This window comes from Phalacrocorax carbo, chromosome 6 (genome assembly GCF_963921805.1).
Source record: "Phalacrocorax carbo chromosome 6, bPhaCar2.1, whole genome shotgun sequence".
NCBI classification, from domain to species: Eukaryota; Metazoa; Chordata; class Aves; order Suliformes; family Phalacrocoracidae; genus Phalacrocorax; species Phalacrocorax carbo.
Window position 1 is genome coordinate 63,568,820 of NC_087518.1, and position 21,615 is coordinate 63,590,434.

Here is a 21,615-nt window from a genome sequence, read left to right on the forward strand (position 1 = left end):
TGGTATTGGTGCTAGATCTCATTCTGTTTGCTTTAAAATACCTGTGGTAATTTCATATTTGTCTATTTGAGTTTGTTTCTACTCCCATTATCAACTTAGCAATGAGGATTTTAGTTTAATTTGAAAGTGAAGGATCTCTTTGTTGGGTGATCTTGTTTATATTTTTCTTTGTGTGTACAGCAGAGATATTAAAAGAAATGACATGAGTAAATCATATCATTTGACACTTCAGCTGCATGCATCCAAACCAAACAAGATGAATAAATTTCTGTGTAGTAAGAGCAATTTTCTTCTGAGGATCTTAACGCTTTATAAATATCAAGCTACTTGGCAGATCTTAGGAGACTGAACAGGAGTGCGCAATGTTTTGCTTGAAAGTGGGCTGATAAGACGGCCACTTAGTTGCTCTGGCAGCCTGTTGCACGGGTACCTATATTTTTCCCTCAACTGTGAGACTGCACAAATTTGAAATGGAAGTAGGTTTTGGGTAAGAGGGGTGCAAGAGGGTATTCTTCTCTTGCATGTCAAACCATTATGTGTTCCCAAGCATAAATGAGAACTCTGTATCCAACAATACCCTCCTAATGCTAAAGACAGCCAAGGAAAGGCCGAATCCTACTGTAAAATACCTGAACCACAGAGGGCACTGGAAGTGTGGCTAATAAACTGTTAGATTATAGGCTAATGGCCTAATTCCTGTCTCTGTAAGGTGGGATCATGACATTAGCATTCTTTGCTAGGTGCTCTGGCATTCCACAGAAGAAAGATGCTTAGTTTTATATAGATATATATGTATTAAAAAGTGTGTATGTATAAAGTATATATATGAATGGGATAGTGTTCCCATTTTAAAATACTATTTCCTACATTAAAATAACTCGTGTTACTGCAACCTATTGAACACTCTATTTGTATCAGAAGGACAGAGCTAACTGTATTAAATTTATTAAGCCAAGGGTTGATTAAAGGAAGCTGTAAGGTTGGGTGGAAAAAGTTCATACACACACTCACAAATGAGCACAGGAAGCAAAGGCAGGGGAGGGTGGGGGAGATAAAATAATACCCTGCCCCAGCAACTCCTGGGCCTGTCACAGGAGCCATCAGCCCATCAAAGGCCCACAAGCCCAGAGGCACAGAGGCAGGTGGGACAGTGCAGTCAGGGACTCACAAGGCGATATCCTGTCCAGGCCGCTCCCAGGGCTGTCCCAGGAGAGCCTCAGACCCATTGTCCAGGCAGGACACCCATCCTGTCGAGCAACACTAAAGCACCTTTTGGACTGAGGGGAGTTACTGCGTAGCGCTGTGAGATACGCTTTGGGATGCAGGGGAACAGGCTTCTTATGGGATGTTTAGGGCAGGAACTAAAGGTGGAGGAAAGGATGAATTTAGGTGATTTAGGGAGGAGTATGTGTAGGGAAAATAGAGAGGTAAGGGGATAAGGCCAGTTAGGTATAAATAGTTTGCTAATTGTTATATTTGTCTGGCCATGCCCTGTTCCTAATCAGTGCAGTCTATTGAATCTTCATATTAAACTACTTTCTAACTCTTTCCTGGGTGAAGGGCACTCTGTTCCCTGTGGGGAGGTGGTGGAGGTGGTGGTGGGGGTGGTGTGTGTCTAAGTGCCAGCAACTGGAGCCAGGACTGTGCATCAGAGGGCCCAGGTGTCTGTGGCACGAGCAACAGGAGGGACCTGAGTGAGTGGATTTATGTGCTGGCCACAGGAGAGGGACTGTGGGTCACAGGGGTCTGTGTGTCCACTGTGCCAGCAACTGGAGTGAGAGAGAGTCTTGGTGCCAGCAGCTGGCCTGGGATTGTGGGCCGTAGCACCCGCAAGCCTGGGGGCCACCAGCTGGAGAGACAAGAGTGAAACCAAGTGCCAGCCACTGGGGTGGGACCAGGAGCGAGAGACCTGTGTGCCTGTGGTGCCAGCACCGGGAGCGAGTGCCCGTATGCGAGTGTGGCCAGCTGTGTACATGTGGTGTGTGGGGGTGCTTGTGGGAATACATCCTCGCCTCGCCACTGGTTGGATCTGGGGAGCAGAGCTGCAGCAGCCTTGCTTCTCTCACCCTGTCTCATCAACGTGATGTATTTCGCCCTAAAAGAAGCAAGCAAAACTTATGCAATATTGGAAAATACGCACTTGCTCAGAGATAACTCTTCTACAGGCATTTTATTCACTGTACTTTGGACACTAAAAACCCGTCCTCAACAATACTTAGGAGTTCAAAGAACCCTCCCATCAAACTATCAGCTTTAAAAAATAACTATAATATTCCCATTTATCTCATGGAGTGATAAAGCTATTTTTCAAAGTATTTATAGTGAGTAGGTAACTCATGTTCTGTACAAAAGCTGTAAAATGGCTAAGTAGACACCCCTTAACATAAAGAAGCGTTCTGACCCAACTGATTCCAAAAGTATTTCTAGAAGTAGTTTCATGTGCAAGTAGTCTGATGTAAAGACTGAATGACATCTTAAAAGTGAAAACAAAATCTCACAATATTTTGTCTCTTCAGTGACCAATGATTCTAAAATAATTGCCCTAGAAAAACAATCTGTTTAACATAATCATCCCCAAATGGCTAAATGTCGTAACTGGCTGTCTAGAATAATTCAGATAAAAACTTGAGTAAAGCTAATTGTTTAAAAATTTTAAAAAATCAAATTAATGGAACACAGTATTTTGGTAAATACTGACAAGGAGTTTTGGCTTCTTTGTTTCTAAGCCTCTCCTGCTAAAGCTTTTGCATTTGGCAAGAAGGGATTTTTCCTGTAACACTTAAGATCTTAGAAGTGATTTATTTTTGCAGTTGTGGGTATTTGCTGAAACAAGCTGTTATTCATATCCTTTATCCATGTGGAAATGAACAAACAATCTGCTGGTCACAAACAACGTTAAAAAAACCAAACCAAAACCAAAACAAACCTAAACAAACAGCAACAAAACAACAAAAAAACCCAACCCCCCCCCAAAAAAAACCCCCAAAAACCCCAACCCATCACTTGTTAACAAATTAGGATGAGGAGTTGACTGGATTAGGATTTATTGGGTTTTTTTGTGTTGGTTTTCGTGTTGATTTTCTCTTTTGTGGATCAGAAGAGAAAAAAAAAAGACATTTTTCATCAGAGTTCATCATTCTCAATGGCAATTTTGTACAGTACATAAAATACAGAAAAAGACTTGTCTAGAGCTGAAATCTTGCATTTGAAATTTAGTCTATGTGAAGTTGTCCCTCTGAAGAAAAAACATTCATTTAATTTGTTCAACTGACAGTAATTTATACTTTGGAATCAATTTATCTTAAATTATCTGTCTACTCAATTTATTCTTGGTTAAGTCTTGCTGACAGAATTCATTACATTACACCAAAGCACAACAACCTAGTACATATTTGAATGCATCTTAGTAACTAAGTTATATTTTGATTCATAAAACAACTGCTTTTGCTTTGCATGTGGTAAAGTGACGGTGAGACTCATAGGAAACTGACTCATAGCGGAAAGCTTTCTCCAGCATGTCCTGTAGCACAGGCACAGTTGCCAAGAAGTTATCTGGGTTCACTTCCATGGTAACCAATCAATATAACTGTTTATTTTCTGAAGGCCTTGCACTCGACCTAAGAATCTCAGAAGCTTAGATATTACTCTTAGAAGTTACATGTTCTGATTATTTGACTTGGGTTTTTTTCCACGAGAGGAGTAACTTGCTGGTACTTTTCTTCACACAAAAATTACCTTCATAAAATATGTTAAATATTCCTTTGTATAAAGGAATTGGAAGAACTGTCTGGGGGCTGGGGGTTGGTTGGGGTTTTTTTTTGCACATTGTATACAAATGTTTCGAATATCTTGGTTTTTAAAACAATGTGCCAGAGAAAGAAGCTACTGATACTTTTTTGAGATCCTCATGAGGAGGAAGCGGTATTCCTGGTTTTACCCGATTTTTATTTTTGCAAGAATTAGAGCATCAATATCTATAACTGAGGCATTTTTACTGTAACTTTTAATTTCTTGTTTCTAAGAGAACTTAATCCTGATCATCCTATTTAATGTTTATTAAATTATTTGCCTGAATAAATCCTGAGCTGTGGTATGAGTGGGTTGAGTCTTCCAAAAGCGTAGTGGTTTTGTGCTATCTTCCTTACTTGAACAATGATATATGTACAGTAGTATTGGTATGTGGAAATAAATTCAAGATCCTTAACAGTTTTAAGAGCACTTATGTTTATCAAGCAGATGTTACTTACATCTATCTTGTACTTACAAGCAAAAACACTACATTTAATGTTCACTAAATTATCTTTTACTTTAACGTTAGTGATACCCGGAATACTATATAACTGTACAGTGTAAAGCTGCTTTGACTGGAGTTTGCTGAGCAGGTGGAAAGCAGTTCTGAAAAGCAGAAACATAACGTATACCGTAAGACTGAGTTGTACAAAGATTTTGGTACATAATTTTGACCTTATGAGTTTACAGAAACATCTGGAAAAACAAAGGCATTATTGTAGAAAAAAGTATTATTAGTAACTGGAAATGTTACAGATGTAAAAATACTACAAGAACATAGCGAAATGATGACTAGGAGAAGTGATTCTGTTACTGGTAGTCCCAATGGTATCCTGGGTGATGAGGGAAGGGTGGGGTGATGAGCAGAGGCTACGACAAGGGATTTTCTGACCTTTGTGGATGATAAGTGAATGCTTTCAGTCTTGTAGCATTGTTTTATAGCCTTATAATGAATAGCAGAAACTCTACATTGCTTCTGATTTTGAAAAGGACACTCGAGACTTGACTGTTTTGCAGATGATATTGGATGCGTAGTAATGTGCAAATGCAGGTTCCCTGTGAATTCATGGACATAGCTGATACGCCTTGATCTGAGACTAGAGAGACAGAGCTTAAGTCAAAGGACTGTTGAGAGTTCTTGCTGTTTGAAACTTAGTAACAGTTTGCATAATTGCATACATTTTAGTATTGAGTAGATATTTCTGGTAAAATTTAATTTCAATAACTCTTTAAAGTCCAGTAAAAGAGACAGCTGGCTACAACCACCACTTTGTTTAGGCAACAGCATTTTTAATTATCCTCTAAATGTAGAGGTTTTTTAATTGTAGTGGGTTTTTAATTATAGTTAACATGGAGATTCTTATGCTGTGCTGAAACTATGAATAAATTCTGATTCTGGGATTTTTTTTGTCTATGCAATTGGATTTTTGGGAGAGGAACACTATCAGTGTGCAAAACATGAGGTTCTTAGTGAAGGAAAATCTTGACCAACCATATTGCTTAGTTAATCTGCATTCAAGTTCAGCTTCCCACTCAGACTTTTTAGTCAAGCAAGCTCCTGAAAGTTAGCGTAACTACCAGCACGGTCGAGGGCATGAGTAAGTCTGTTGTCTCTCAGTATTAATGCAGGCCTGTTGCTTCTGGTGCTCACAAGAGGACATTAGCATTGTTTCATAAGAGCTTCTAGTATTCTGGATCTATCCTGATAGAACTGTTGACAGAAGGATCAGAGTACTACAGTGAATTTAATGACTTCGGATAGTGACATAAACATCTCTTCTCTCTTTGAAGCAAAAATTTGTAGCTAGACAGCTAATGTAAATGGTAAAACTGCTTTTGATGTGGTGGTGTTTTTAAGAGAGAAGAGGTGGGTTTTTTTGTTTTTAGGATAAGCTCAAAATGTTATGTAGAAAAAAAGAAGTTAAAAAAAACCAAATTATGGAGATTTCATTTCTAAGTTACCGGACCACTGTGAACTGCAGAAAAAGAGCATTCTCAGACGTTGCATTATCTTTAAGCACAGTGTGTGAAACCTGCAAATATGCAGACCTCAGATACCCTGCAGTTAGATAGCTGTGTTCTGCTTGACACTGAACATCTAGTTGACTGTTTTCTTCACCCAAGAGTTTAGCAACTATCACATCAGCGCTACAAGTTATTCCTAGGCCTTCTAAGTGTTATCAAATGTTAGCAGTTATCAGATAACCCTTTAAGGTTGTATTTTTCCAACCCTTATGATTCTATGACTTCTTGCTTGAGCCTGTTTCCAGTAGATGATGTAACTAGTAGTAATTTGCCTTTTTTGAATTCAGGTTCTATTTTGGATTTAAATAGCTCATATACTGGGAGTTTGGGATTGTTTTTCCAAAGCACAGGAAAATTTACAATATAAAACATAACAGATAAAAGGTAGGTAGCTCATGGTGTACAGAGCCTGTTCCTTTTAGGTCACATGCTTGAATATGACTCAGTGTTGTATCACCAGAATCCGTTAGTCTGTTGTGGTCATTGAACTGACTCATTTTAGGTAGGCTAGTTTATTCCTACCTTAGGAAGTCACAATGCCAGTGAGTGCTGGAGCTGCTAACCTCACCAGTACAGCAAATCAGAGCTTTTGCATGAGCCTTGCAATTGATCATTTCTCCACAAGTGATAAACTCTGACTCCAGCTTACGTGGAACCATAGAATTCTACCTCTGTTAAAGATGTTAGACTGGATCTTCAAGTATAAGCTGCTGTAAGAAGCTAATATAAAACATAGCAATGCATATATTAGAAAAATCAAAGAGAAAGAAAATGACAAATATTGCTTTAATATGTGAAGGCTGTACTTGAACAGTAGAGCAGTAGAAAAAACTAGCAGTTTCTCCACAGTTCCAAGTTCTGAGCTTAGATATGTGGGACAAGAAAAGAGATTTTGATCATTGAGGCAGGTCCCTCAAAATCACCAGTCCTTACGGCCCCTGTTATTGACAAACTGGCCAACCTTGTCTTTAAATACAGCACCTTTTTTTTTTTTCTCTGGCTTCTCTTATTTGAAGACTGTTCCAAAAACTTGCTCTGTGGTTTCAGACCTTGTAATTTTCAGTTTTAAATGGGTGTTTGATTATGCCTTATTTTGGTCCTAACCACTTTTCATTTGACTTAAAGTTATTTGGTTGCTAAAGTGTTTGAATTACTTAATGTATTTTTATTATGTAGTTGGGTTTTTTTCTTATCAGATACAGGAGTTTTCTAGTTGTCCTCCCTGTATCTGTTCACTCTGGAGTCTGTTCTTGCTCAACCAGAGTTACCCAAACAGAATAATGTGTTCTGCTTGAGCCTTATGTAATAACATTAATGTAGCTGAAAGCATCCTATTTTTGCCTTTTTTTCAGCCACATCATATTGTGAGGTTGTAATCCTCCTGCAGTGAACGATGATGATATTAGCCATCTTATTTTGCTCTCAAACAGCAAGCTCCCAGTAGCTGAAATTCGTGTTTGCCCCAAGTGCATTATTTTCTGTCTGGTTATGGTACATCATTTCCTGTGTACTTTTTCTTCAAATTTATCTCGTTATGCTTGTATGATGCTCCCTTTCTCTGTATTGAAAAACTAGTTGTCAAAGATGGTATCTTGAGCACATTCCAAAGCTCAGCAGCTTGGAAGACAGTAGCTGGGGGCTAATCTTCAGGAAGACTTCACTCTCCTGAGGCAAACTGGCCAAAGAGTCTCTTGGTCATTTGCAAAAACACATGGCTGTTGAATATTAAGTTCAAGGTTTGAAACAGTTATTAGTCTTGCTATGCAAAGAGAAAAATGAAGGATGATTATTCAGGCCGTGGATCAGACTTTGCATGAAGTGACTGCTCTACAAACAGTGGTGTTCGTTCTTGAGCTGTTCTGTTGCATTTTATGGTCCTGAATGTATATGCAACTGATACTAAGCTTATGCTCTCTATTTGCAGGGAAGTAGTACAGGCAAATTGTGTCCGCTGGAAGAAAAAGTTCTCATTTATGTGTAAAATCAGTGCCAGTGCCACAACAGGGATTCTGGATACTTGCATTTGCAGGGTGTCTGTACGGAAGGTAAGTAGTTCTTTTTCCCTGCTCTCCTCTTTCCCTGCTCTTTCTTCACTTGTTTTGATTTAATTTTTAAATGTCTGATAAGCTTCATAAAGCAAATAGTAGCTGCAACCATGTCACGTATTATTCTAGTCAAAATTTTGTAGTAATTCTACTAATTACCTTAGTTTGACTAATTCATGGGGGGTTTATGTTCTTATTGAAAATAACACTTCTTCCAGCAGGACAGCAAAGGAATTGCTTATCAGTCTTTTTATAAAGTTAACCCTTGGCAGATACTTCTAGCAAGCAGCAGTAAACTTAGAAGCCTTGAACTGTGCTAAGTACCAGAATTTACCAGAATTTTGTATTCAGCATTTCCTGCCTTTGGACCTAGTCTTCGCAAGAGCCAAATGCTGGTTGGCATCAGGCACTCTACCCTTCCCCTCTCTGCAAGATGACAGTCTCCTGCTGGCCAGCACCAGCAGGATCTCCGGATCATTAGTACTAAGTGCTAAATAGCAATCGTACAGACTAGCAAATGTGTGTTGAGTGATTTTAAAATGAAGATTAGTATTTGCTTTTCTAAAAAAAGCCAAAACAAACAAAAAACCCCCAGTCAGTATCTTTAATGCCTTAATGACATGTCTTTTTTTCTTTTTTATCTAGGAGTTAAAAGGAGGAAAGGCATATGCAAAGGTAAACTGAGATGTATCTAATTTTGCCTAAGAATTAGCCTTCATTTCTTGTAATTTTATGCCCTTTTAACACATTACAGAATAATACTCTAATACCCACGATTTCATTATGTGCATTATAGTGACACAGTGGTGTTGGAACTCTCAATCAGTGTTTAATAATATATAATAACCTTATACCACCAGAATGCTTTTTTCTTTCAACTTAGTATATTGAAAAGGTTGCTAAAAGTAAACCCCTCTGCATGTGTTTACTTTTAAAAATAATGAAAACTATCCTTGTTTTTTTGTCTTGAGACTTTAATTTTTAACTGGACATAAAGCTATGCAGAATTTGACACTCAACGTTTGTTTTCTGCTTTCGGCCTTACGCCACTCCCTTTAATGGGCATCTTATTCATATTTGAGAGAAACCACTGTTGAGTGGCACTCAATACTGTGCATGTCGCAAAAAACTTCATTTAGTAATAGGCTTACTACTGACTCTGTCATTTTCTCTTAACAGCTGGGATTTGCAGATCTAAATCTAGCAGAGTTTGCTGGATCGGGAAATACTACTCGTCGCTGTTTACTGGAAGGTTATGATACCAAAAATACAAGACAGGATAACTCCATTCTCAAAGTAATTTGTTTCCTTTGTCATACTTAAACTAATAAAGCAGAGTACAAGTGGTATTAAGCACTTAATGAATTTTAGAATACATTTGCTGAACCTCTTTCTATAAGGAAAACTATTCAAAGTAAAAACATCAGCATTGTTTAGAGAGAATCATTAAAATCCATGCAGTCAAAAATAGAATTTGTCCTCCTCTTTGAAATGGAGCTGGATAGCTGTAAAAGATAAGTTTTCAAAAGATATTCCTGTTCTAACAGAAACTGAAAATGGAATAGGGAAGCATGATGAAAAAGTTAATACATTCATATAAATGTAGCAATTGCATCTTTAAGACTGGGCAATTTCCCGGGGGGCTTTTCTAAGAGTGAATCTCTTAATTGGCTTATTTATGTATAAGCCAGCGTCAACACCTCCACGACTCGTGGTACCTTCCCTTTTCTGTTTCATAGTCATCAGTGTAACAATTGGTGAGCATTGTTGGAAGAAACTCACCCTGACGTTCTCTCCCATTAGTCCAGGGAGTTTAAAAAGTTGAAGCTGCATTAACCTGAAAATAATTACATACAGAATGTTACAAGTAAATTTTTTTAAAGTTTCTTTTCCTACCAAGACACTAGGATTATTTGCTCATACTACTGAGTACACCATTTAAGCATGCACTTTCCTATTTCTTTAAGATGGCTATAGACTTTTTTCCAGAAAACATTAATTGATGGCATTGACCCAGCTAACAAGCCTTCTCAGTGCATTGTTGTCCTATGGCATTATTTACCTTCTGTGGTTTTACGTCACCTCTGATGTTAGCACAACCAGTTCTCATCTGCTAGCAGTTTGCTAAACACTCTCAGCAAGGAACATAATTCAGAACATAATTCAGTGCTTTAAACAATATTTTGTTTGCTCATTAATCTTTTAGATTTCCTGTCTCTTTATTTTTCCCTTTAAGCCATCTTAACTATTAATGTTTCTAAGATTCTTCTTGATCTATGTGACATTTGCAGACTCTTGTATGTGCAACTGTTACTTTAAATACTGTTTTGTGTTGTTTGCATGTGCGCTAAGAAAAAAGATGTCAGTTTTTGCATGTGTTTATTTGCGTATGTGATAATGCCATTTTGTTTTACTTAAATATAAGACTTGTGGCAAGTATAACTTAGTGATGTGACCATATATCACAGACCAGTTCCATTTTGTTTTTTTTTCTCACAGTGGGTTTTGTTTTCTTAATGTGTAGGTTTTGATCAACATGCAGCTAATGTCTGGAGACCCATGCTTTAAAATGTAAGTTTATAAAAAAATCTGTGTGGGATAGTGTTTTGGTCATACAGTCCATGTTCAGAATTACACTTCCAATTTGCGTATATAAATCTCTCCAATCTGGCAACAATATTAAAAAAAAAAAAAAGGTAGCTAAATAATGGCTAACATGGTAAAAATACCAGTAGAAGTATCATAGTTCTCCTTGCTGCTAAATAGTTAGTATATTTTCAAGCAAAGAATACTAGCCTGTACATCTGTAATTAAAAATAAATAAATAACACCCCACACACACTTAAGGGAAACTGTTCCTGCAGCAGGCTTACATAAATATACTTCGTATGGGGTGATCTGACTAATACTTGTGTTTGGAAAATGTGCTGTTATACCTTCTATTCACAAGTCTCAGATGATTTTAAAAGATTTATTTAAAAAAAAAAGTGTGATATGACTTAGTACATGAGAAAGCACTTAGAGATATTTAATTAGCAAAGACATTATGCAACTTAGTAAAAGATGCAAGAGGTAACATCTGGCGTGGGGGTAGATAGGAAAATAAAAAATCTGCTGTATATTCAGGATCCTTTGGCCTCATTGTCCTTAATATGTAGTTAAGGAAATGTAATAGTTTTGCTAAAGCATGTTAGCTTCCATAACTAACCACAGGACAGGAAAATCACGCATGCTAGGGAAAAGCTTAGTCATGTGTAAGATGAAATTGTTGCCTTCTTTCTAGACTAATAAGCCATTTTGCTATGAGGCACCCAAGCTTAGGGGATAACTAAACGGAAACAGTGCAATTGGCAAGCTTCCTATATCCAGAGAACACCACTGTCTTGCTAACCATGACTTAATTATTCTCATTAGTAGGAAGACCTCTCACATGTTATTTGTATTGTAAGAGATATTTTATAACAACTTAAATGCCATTCAGTTTAAGGATAGGCTTAGAGATATGTATAGAATCTGCTTCCAGGAATGCAGTGTGGAAGGTTCCTCTATACTTGCCAAGACTCCTAATGTCACCGCTTTTATGTGACTTAGAATGTTGGTAGACTGGGTTGTTTGAAGTGTATGTGCTTTCAGTTTAACACCAATTTTTTCTAATCCCACATGACAGTAGATGGCAATTTTGTCTAGATCCAGGTTTAATCCAATTCAGTTGTATTTGACTTTTCACAAGATGTTTGGGGGTGGGGTTGATGAAATCATTCCTTCAAAATAAATTTGATCCCTTCAGTTCTAGTTTAACGCAAATTTTTCTTCAGATGACTTCATTGACCGTATTGTTATATGGAAACTAGTAGGAGGCAGATTCAGAATGAGAGGACATACTTTCTTCCGACAACATGCAGTTAAGCTGTGGAACTCCTTGCTACTGCACATTGTGAATGCTAAAAGCTCAGGAAAGAATTAAGACAAATTCCTGAATAAAAAAATTACTGAGGTCTATTAAGTATCAAACATCTTATGAGGCTCAAGAAATACCTAAGCTACAGATGAGGAGATGCTGGAAGAACGTTCAGGTGGTACATTAGTATGTGTGCCATATTCTGTTAGCATCTGTTGTTTGCTGCTGACAGAAACACGATGCAAGGCTAGACAGACCTTTGGTCTGAGACAACATGCTTGTTCTCATGCTAGCCTTTTCAAAAACAATCTAAGGCAGAGTGCCAAGTATTACATACAATTTGAAAAAAAAAGAGCTAAAGGAAAATCATCTGGAAAAAATTGCTAGCTTCACCCTTGTTATGTCAATCTCAACTCTTTGTGTAGGTTCTCGACTTTCATTTATATTTTCAGACTTTATGTTGGATCAAAGATACCTTCCATTGTAAAGATAAAGTGCGTGCTTACAAACTGCTACACTAAAACACTTTCACTTCAGTATGGATTATTTTTTTAATTAAAAACACTCTCATGAGCAAAATTTAAACTAATCTTTTATCAGATTAAAGAAGGCAATCAATGTCCCTCTGAATAATCCAATTAAAAGTGATAATAATGTCATATAGGCTTAATCTGTAGCAGTAAACATATACTGAAGTCTTCCTTAAGTAAAAAAGACTGTGTTTCAAGTGAAATGAGGCTGCAGCTCTAAGAAAAGCAGCATGACCTCCTAACTCAGTCTGAGGTGCAAGTATGAAGTAACTCATGATTTGTTGGTTTTGTTGGGACCATCAAGAACTGTTTTCTGTAGCAACTCGAGACTTTGAGCATTACTGCTGTGGCTGTATCCTTACCATTGTTTCTGAGGAGAACCGAGAATGTTGCCTGCACCAGTCTAGCTCAGATGATTCGCTGCAGGAACTCTTCAATGTCCTTTTGCACCACGAAAGGCCCTTTCTCCTCTCTTCTTTTTCTGACCTTGTACAAGAAGAATAGAACGCTGTGAAACCTCATCTTGTGCTTACTGACTAAATAGTATGAGGGTTCTATCTGAATTAGTTTGACTGGGCAAAGCTTTTCTGTATCCCTAGTTATTCAGCACTTCTTGATTTACTTTGAGTCAGACCTATTAATATATCACTGACATTGATAAACTATTTCTCAAAGGCAACTAACCAATCGTTAGTCTAGTATACTAATAAAACAATGTAATTCTGCTCTTTACTGGCTGGTACCGAAGTAGTTGAAATGAGTACCAAAATAGTTTGCTGGCTCCCTAGGAAAAAATCTGTAACTGAAATTATTCAGACTTGGCTTTTTTTTTCCCCAAATTGATGATATAACAATTTCCTGGAATGTAAACTTCCACACAAACAGAACAAAAAATGTATCTAATCCAGATGTTCTCTGTAGAAGGAAAAATAAACCTTAAAACAATTTCACAGTCTAGAATCAGCTACGTATTTTATGAAGAAGCCTAGACGGCATGATGTTTGACCTGGAGTGACGTCCCTGAAAGCATTCAGTTCTTCCTTTCAAAAAAGTATGTTAGGCAGTTAAGTCACAAAAGCATTTTATTTCCAGAAGTGTGTTTTCTCTTTCTCTCTTTACTCTCAACTGTAACATAAGAGAGGGTATGTTACTGTACATAAAGACAGTGACTAATTTATTGTATGTAACATTTATATTTATGTATACATACATACATTACATACATTTATATGTATGTAAAATCTAAAAATGTCAACAAGTATCCATTTGTATGCAGACCAACAGTCTGTTCCCAAACTAAAAAATAACAAAGCATTAAAAAAATGGTATGTAACACCTTGAAATGTGTTTTAGTTGTATTTGCTTGCAAGAGAAGATTACTTTCACTTTGTCATTTTCTAATTAGTTTCTTTTGCACTAGCAAAACACAAACTTAGAGGTTTATTCATTTTAATAAAATATCCCTTTGGGCCTTGTTATAAACTGAAACAAGCATTTAAGCTTTATTAAAAGCTTTTAAAATATTGAACCAAATTTAAATCATGTTGTACGTGACTTTTTTTTTTTAATTTGCAGGAGGTAGAATTTAAAGGGGAATACATGGAGACAGTAACACAGGCGCCTTTGTTAGGAGTGGGAGGGTTACCAGCCCAGAATCACCTCGTATACTGTACAGAGATGAAACAAAGCCAGGAGTACATCACAGTGCACAAGCCAAGTAGGCCAACTGTCATTGTGTGGTTTTGGGTTTTTTTACACTTACCATCTTGTCATGTACTCCACAAAGTACTGAATTATATATATTCTTAGCACATAAATTATCCCGTGATTCATACACTTTAAAAACATAATTAAAAACTTCAAAATAAACACACTCCACCGATCATCAAAAAAGGAAAAATCTTTCCAAGGATCCCCAAAAGGACTGACAGCGGAGCAGATGGAGTCTGTAAAATGTCCTGAAGCTCAATAGCAGAAGCTTTTTGTAAATTTTATTTTTATTTTTAACAGGGAGCTACAGAGCATGTTTTCAGAAAAAGGTTGAAGCACAGTATGAATTATGCCAACTTACATTAAAAAAAAAAAAGTCTGTGCTGATCAATTTGGAGGGATTACAGCAGAAGTGCAGCAAATCTTAACCACCTTTTTCTTACAGGCCTCCTTCCACAGCAATGTCTATAGCAATTGCTGGAGAATCAGAATCTTTGCATGATGACAGGAAAGGTGGAGAAAACTTACAAGTAGTACATCTGGGCATATCAGGTATAAAATAATCTCTTGTCAATTCTTTTAAAACTGGCTTCATAGCTTCAAGAAGATGTATGAAATACTTCAATTCTGAAAGGGATGCTGGCTGTTGGCCCACAAAGGGTCCCTCTTTGGTTATTTGTTGAGACACTCTCCTAGGCAATATCAGTGGAATCCCTCTTTTTTTACTTTTTTAACAGTTTACCTTAATGGAAAGAAAGAACAGAAATGGGATTGACAGCCTGCCTTCTTTTTAACATTTAAAATCTTTCATTTTCTGCGTGACACATTTCTTGATTTGCTTTGGATTTGTATTTTGACTCAGCATTTAATGTGGCCCTTGATTTTCAACTTATGAATCATAGGGATATGCATAACTGAGTAAATTTTAGGTGGTTTCAGTATTGTTTAAAACTGAAATAGTTACTCTGAAATGTAGAGAATTAGAAAAAAACCTATTCAAACACCTTATTACTGGTTGAAATTCGGGGTTTTTTTGGTGGGGTGGAGGGGCTGTCTTTTTTTTTTTTTTTTTTAACAAGCTTCAGGCTCCAATATAGCTTATTAATTTCCACCCTAAACACACTTTAAGTTGTCTTAACTATAGTCACTTTTTTCAGCTAGAACACTTCCAGCACACCATTCTACTATGGTACTATGGAAAGCCTGGTGATCTCTTTAACATCTACAGTGTAGACAAATCTAAAACTCCATTTCATACAAACCTTTCTAACCCAATTGTACTCTCTGTTTTACTAAGACAGAAATGTATTACAATTTTTTTTTAAGGAATGCATATTCATTAACACACATGGTATTTTTGCAGCACTTGAATCTTCAAAGGGTTTGTAGAAAACAAGTGTCAAATCCCTAATCCCTCTGGGAAATCTCACATTTGAGTCTAATCAAGATTATAGGCAAAGTAATAGCGAAGCTGGCTTTAGCAACAGTATCTAACTTGCACATGTTGCAGATGTCTCATCAAAGAGTGCCTCAGTCCCAGATGAACTCGGTGCATGTGGACATTCCAGAACATCAAGCTATGCAAGTCAGCAGTCAAAACTGTCAGGTAGCTGTTAACAATTTTGTTATGAATTGTTGGGGTTTGTTTACTTTCACAGTTTTAGATGGTAGAACGTAATATACTTCATATGTTTAAAAAACGGTTTGAGGTTGAAAGCTTTTTCCTGGGAGTTTCAGGTGTGGGGAGGGTAACATTTTTTTCCTCTTAAAAGCACAATTAATTTTCTGTTCAGATGTGAGACAGCTTTTTCCCTTAGCTTCATCCAATTAACATATCTGAATGAGATTTCCACCTCTTCCATGTGCAAAAACAACTGACTTAAAACTGAAGAGTTAGTTCTAAAAGCTGAAGGGGAAGTAATGACACCGAGTCTTTATATTTGTTAGGAGGCAAGAGTTATTTAGAACAAAAACCCAGCATGTGCTAGAATACAAAACCCGAAGTAAATTGCCTTGTTGGCATATGCACATACATTCATAACGTTTCTGAAATCTCTGTAAGAAGACAAAACACACATTCTGCTTTCAGGATGGTAAAATACAAGCAATGACCTTGGCTGTCAACAACGTACCTAACCACCTCTCCTGCACCTTCCCAACAGGATACAGCACGTGTCACTCTAGATCATCCAGCCTGTCTGACCTCTGCCACAGGAGGAACACCTCAGTGGGTAGTACCTCAACCGGAATTGGAAGTATTCTAGAGCCATGTGAAGGGACTGAGCCAAAAGTAACTGAACCTAACATTGATACATCAGAAAAGCTTTGCAGGTACACCTAACTATGAAAGCCTTGTCTAGCAGAAGTAAACCATAATTTACTGTATCACTTCTAAGAGCTCTGAATATGTCTATTTTTGCAGACATCCTGTAAAGCAAGACTCTGTGGAGTCACAGCTGAAGAGGGTTGATGCTACCAGAGTTGATGCTGATGATATAGTTGAAAAAATACTCCAGAGTCAAGACTTCAGTTTAGACTCAAGTGCAGAAGGTATGGACATAAATAAGGAAGCTTAGGAAAAACTGATGCACATTACAGGCCTTAGGAAAATCCACTCTCTTCACAGTCCCTGTTGCTTGTATAATCATAAGGATTGTGCATATGGATCACTACATTTTCTGCTTCATCCTGTCTCCCAGAAGTTGAAAATACACTTGCGTGACTCGGGTGACTTTCCCAGAGAATTACTTTAAGCCTGAAAAGAAAAGAGCAGGGGCAAACCCAAAAGGAAGGCAGTTCCTCCAACCTATACCATGTGAAGTCTGGTCCTCCATTACTTAAAATATACGCATCTGAAAGTATCAGTTACAAAATTGGTAGATTTAAAATTACTTAGCTCTAGCTAGGGCAACATTAAAGGAAGCTGACATATGTTAATTCCCTTGCTTTTTAGAAGAAGGTTTAAGATTATTTGTGGGCCCTGGTGGAAGCACTTCTTTTGGAAGCCATCATCTACCTAACAGGTATGTAGCCTGAACAACTAATCCATAGGTAATACTAAACAAAAACACATCTTATACAGCAGTTATTGTGTACATACATTCTTGATCTTTGTAACTTTCTATTCTATATCATTTAAAGGCAGCAAAAGAACTAGATAATCAGGTTTTAAAACAAAACACATAGGTTAGCTCCAAAATAATGTGTCAGCCATAGGAATTATAACTTTTGGAGGTTCTGAAGAGCCTCAGTTCCAAAGTTTTCAGGTACGAGCTATGTTTCAATATGGACACAGGAAACAGGCACCAGTTTGAAATCTTAGCTCTACAGACTTTCTACGTTTCTCTCTGGAGCTAGAAGAAAGTCTTAAGTGTTTTACACAGCCACCTTTGCAGTATCAAACTTCTGTGTCTCCCTCATAACAAGCCTAATTTTCGTCACTTCAGTTTTGCTCACAACTCCTGCTCTTTCCATATGCTACACTATTCCTGTTTCAATGGCTTGTCATCTTTCACCTATTTGTAGCCCTAAACTCCTCCCTTTTAAAATCTGCTTATCTTCTTGTAGTTGTTTTAGAACCAGGGAGATTTTTTTTTCTGCTCTAAACCCTCTTCAAAAACTCTGATATATGACTTGCCCTGAATGTATTAGTCTTTTCAGTTGAGAGAACATTAAAAAACAGTAAGAATATGCTCTAATACAATGATTCTGCAGTCCAGGTGAACTTTTAAGATTTTTCTTTATCTCACAAAATTAGCATAGCATCAGTGTTTTGGCAATTTCAGCAAGTACTTATGGAATTAGGTGTAAAGGGAGCTGATAATGTGCTCAAAGTTGTAAAACAAATACATTTTCCACAAGCAAGCAACACTGATGGTTAAAGGATAATTCACCAGTTTATTTGCAAACTGGGCGCACTAATTTCTATCTAGGATAACGTGTATGGTTACAGAGCACGCTACAGTAGTATGTAGAGATCTGTCCTAACTCAGTTCCCAGAACAGTCCAGGCAGAAGATTATACTAAGGGAGAGCTTTGCCCTATTAATTTTTGACCTGGTACTGCAAGTTGCCATGTAAAACAACCCACTGTGCTCTGGCATGTGCAGGGTGAAAGAGTTTCGTAAGTGCGCATCTACAATTCAGCACGAACAAAAGACTGGAAGATGTTTTTCTTCTATCTTAACATAAGACGACTATAACTTATGGGGTTTTTTTAGAGACTTTTATCCATATGTATAAATCTCTATGAAAATTATTAGCTGCATATGATATAACTGGAGTGGTAGGGGTACCCAAAAGATAACGTTTAAGGAACTGTAGGGAAGTCCAACAGTAACTTCTTTTTCAGTAACATTATTTATCATTCTTCATTTTGACTGTAGTATAACATAAAATGCTTTAACGCATTAAATGGTAGGTTACTCAGTGGCATGGTAATTGTACATGTTTTCTACCCTTCATGTTTAGCCGTTCTGGTACAAGCAGGTTGGGGTTTTTTTATTGTTTTTTTTGGGGGGGTGGGGTTGGTTGGTTGGCGTTTATTAAACAGTAAGCTTGCTGATCTATGATACTTGCCATTTACCTTCCATTTAGACTGGAATTGAATTAACTTCTTTCAAACGTTCTTTCAGAGTAGGATCTGGAGCATATGAGCAGGTGGTCATAAAACGCTAGACTAGAACGACAACTGAGGAAAACTTGGAGCTCTGGCATTGATACTTCTGTTTTTGTTTGCTCTGTTGCAAGAGTTGTGGAAGCCAAAATGAACTCAATGTGATTTTTTTTTTTCCCAAAAGTAATGGAATGCCTCTTGCTCATAGAGCTTCATCTCCTGTGGTATGAAGGCTATGTATACCTTGTGAGCACTTGTACTGTTTTTCTAAGGTCTACCTGATATTATTGGAATTACTCGCTTTTTAAGTTGTGTGAAACATTTTTGGAAGCACAATTGAGTGAGTCCCATTTCAGTATTTTATACAGGACACCACTTGGGGTGATGTACTTTGCTTGTAACTTCTTTTCTAAAGAAGCTTCTAAAAGTTGGTTTTAAATGAACCTGAAGAAATTAATTACTTGATTTGATCCTACCTGCCATTTTAGTCTTACAGAAGCTAATTACTTATATCAAGATTCATGCCAAGCCAAGATGAAGGCCTCCACAGAACAGCCCAGCCGTCTATTAAGAGTACTTACTGAGCATAACTTTGTTTTAAGCTTGAACAGTAGAGGTTAACTTCACATGCAGTAAAAAAAAAAAAACCACCAAACACAAAACCAAATAGATCTAAACTAGCCAGTAATCAGTTGTGTTACTTGAAAATGAAGTCTAGATGGTTAAATGCATCAAATGTGACATCTGTTTTCATGCAAGTGGCAAAAGAAGTGGCATTCCACATCAAGATATGAAGGCAGAGTAGTGTATTATCAAGAAAGCTGGCTTGATTGTTAAATCCGGAGTTCAAAAGCTGCTTCCACAGAAACTCACTTCAATAATGCATGAACCTTGAGATTCAGTGGGATGGTACTGTTTACAAACCTAGTCAGTAGTTTACCACTTACAACTTTTTATTGTAGCTTAATCCTTCACAGATAATGCTTTGCTTGTGTTTTGAATGTGCCTTGGGGGATTGGGGAGGTACAGGGGAAACTACTTACTAAGCAATATAAGCTTTAAAACTAGGTAAATATCTACACTATTATCAATATAACTTATTAAGAGAAGCACTTTATTGTAGGCATACTCTGCACTCTGAAAAAATCTTACTGGGCAGCAGATTTGTTGAACACTTATTCCTTCATTATCTGTCCACTATTCCATTAAGGTCAATGTACTGTATTTAAATTTGCACAAAGAGCAATTTGCCTGGCAGGGAGGAAAGATGGAAGATCTCTTAAGATTTTAATTGAGAATTATGAAAGAATGGTATTTAAAGGGATGTGTTAGGTGAACAGTTCTAATTCAGCTTGGCTCTGCTGTATTTAATTGCAAACTGCAAATGACCTTAATTTTGTTATGATTAGTTGTATTGTTTACCTGTAAGGTTTGGATTAAATCAAAATAGAAATAGTGTGGCCCTTTTTGAAAGTTCTGAATGCTTCAAATTCTGCTCGGAGTGATGTTTGACATCTTTTTATTGAAGTATAAGCAGACCATATTTAATAGGTTAAATTAGGAAAGAGTAGGCTTTGTTTTCCACAAATCCACAGTAGAGTTATTAAACTAATTTTTATTTGTGTTTTTAAAGGAAATTTCAGATCTTAAAGCTTGAGTAGTGTTACTGAATATGTTTAATATGAGCTATTTCTCAGTTATGGTACTTAAATACTTTTATTTCCTACTATTAACCTATTTGAAGTGTTTTAATGGGTAAAAGAATTAATTAAAAAAGATTATATTTTAGCTGCTGTTAATAGAAGTGTGGTATTATCCATTTCTGTCCTCCACAGGACTTTTAAACAGCAACTATGTAACTGCTAGTATACAACTGTCTCTCAGAGCATGATAGCTTCATTTCCTGTTAAATAACTAATTTTTACCAAAAAAATCCTACTGCAAGCCCAAAGATGCATGAAATTTGAATAAATTAACTTGCTTTCAGTACTCTTTAGCACACTTGTTGACAAATCTATTAAAACCAGTAGTAGATAGTAGTTTACCTAAGTTTACTAGGAAAAATAGGCATAGTTTAAGGAAAACAGACTGTTAAAAAAACATTGTTCAGCTACTTACGTAATTCTTTAGGGAATTTCCATAGCCAAGATGTGTATTCTATGTTAAAAGACGCAGCTAACTGCCATAGATTAGATATTTTGCTTACTAGAAAACAATTATTTTCTTGCCTGAGCGGATCTTTTAAATAGGAGGGAAGTTTACATGGAAATCAAGCTTTAATAAAATTGTATTCTAATAATTTATTGTTCTCACATTCAGTTACAGTGCTTTATGAAGCGATTCTCTAATTGTGCATATTTTAAGTGGAACATAACCCTTATATTTAGATATAGTATTTCCTTCTTTGTAAACTGTGTAATAGTATACTGGAGACTCTCCTATAGTAAACTGTTCAGGATGTGTTGGTGGTTGGTTGTTTTGTTGGGGTTTTTTGGTTGCTTTTTAAAACTGTATTTAAATGCAAATGTCTCAGACATTCAATAAACTCATGTCTTCAGCTTGGGATATGATTCTAAATAATTGTATCTTTTAATGCAAAAATGAAAAACTTAAATGGAAGTTTGTGTCCATCTCCGTTTCTCTACTGCTTTTCAAACTTCACCTCTGCAGCTTGTTAAACTTCATCTCTAATCCACAAAGTATTTAATGGCACCGTTGCTAGTACATAGTTATTTATCTGTCTCCTGGAGAAGAAAAGTAGTATATCCATCTTATGCAAATGAAAATAAATAAAGTGTGGGGCATATTGGTGGGTTAATTATTAAGCAGATTCCACAACTAGCAGAATTTAGGGGAAGTGAGGGCACTGCGTATAGTCCTTCTTCACCTTGCAAATGACAAAATTAATCCTCCTCAGTCGAGCGTAAAGATTTACTACTACTTAAACTTTTCATACATTTTGTGTAACTTCGCAAATTACCTTCTTATTTTTCTAACAAAACTA

The 21,615-nt window shown here is 36.8% G+C and overlaps 1 protein-coding gene and 1 long non-coding RNA gene across 4 annotated transcripts in view; one reads left to right on the plus strand and one right to left on the minus strand.

Annotated features, from left to right (window-relative positions):
- The window catches only part of EEIG2 (EEIG family member 2), a 33,936-nt gene that overhangs the window by 7,524 nt on the left and 4,797 nt on the right, over window positions 1-21,615 (plus strand). The window contains exons 2-11 of one of the 3 annotated variants that reach the window (XM_064455647.1): window positions 7,739-7,859; window positions 8,505-8,534; window positions 9,039-9,155; window positions 10,384-10,430; window positions 14,443-14,549; window positions 15,508-15,603; window positions 16,160-16,328; window positions 16,420-16,547; window positions 16,951-17,020; window positions 18,636-21,176. In XM_064455647.1, coding sequence (XP_064311717.1) covers window positions 7,739-7,859; window positions 8,505-8,534; window positions 9,039-9,155; window positions 10,384-10,430; window positions 14,443-14,549; window positions 15,508-15,603; window positions 16,160-16,328; window positions 16,420-16,547; window positions 16,951-17,020; window positions 18,636-18,651 — 901 coding nt within the window. In that variant the 3' untranslated portion in view covers window positions 18,652-21,176. Of the gene's footprint in view, window positions 1-7,738; window positions 7,860-8,504; window positions 8,535-9,038; window positions 9,156-10,383; window positions 10,431-14,442; window positions 14,550-15,507; window positions 15,604-16,159; window positions 16,329-16,419; window positions 16,548-16,950; window positions 17,021-18,630; window positions 21,177-21,615 lie in introns of those variants that run through there. The other 2 variants (XM_064455645.1, XM_064455646.1) reach the window with 2 other exon arrangements.
- On the minus strand, window positions 1,053-12,890 carry LOC135313991 (uncharacterized). Its single transcript, XR_010373519.1, has 3 exons — window positions 12,650-12,890; window positions 9,642-9,696; window positions 1,053-2,095 (listed from the first exon to the last, which is right to left on the minus strand). It is a non-coding gene; the product is annotated as an uncharacterized LOC135313991 (long non-coding RNA).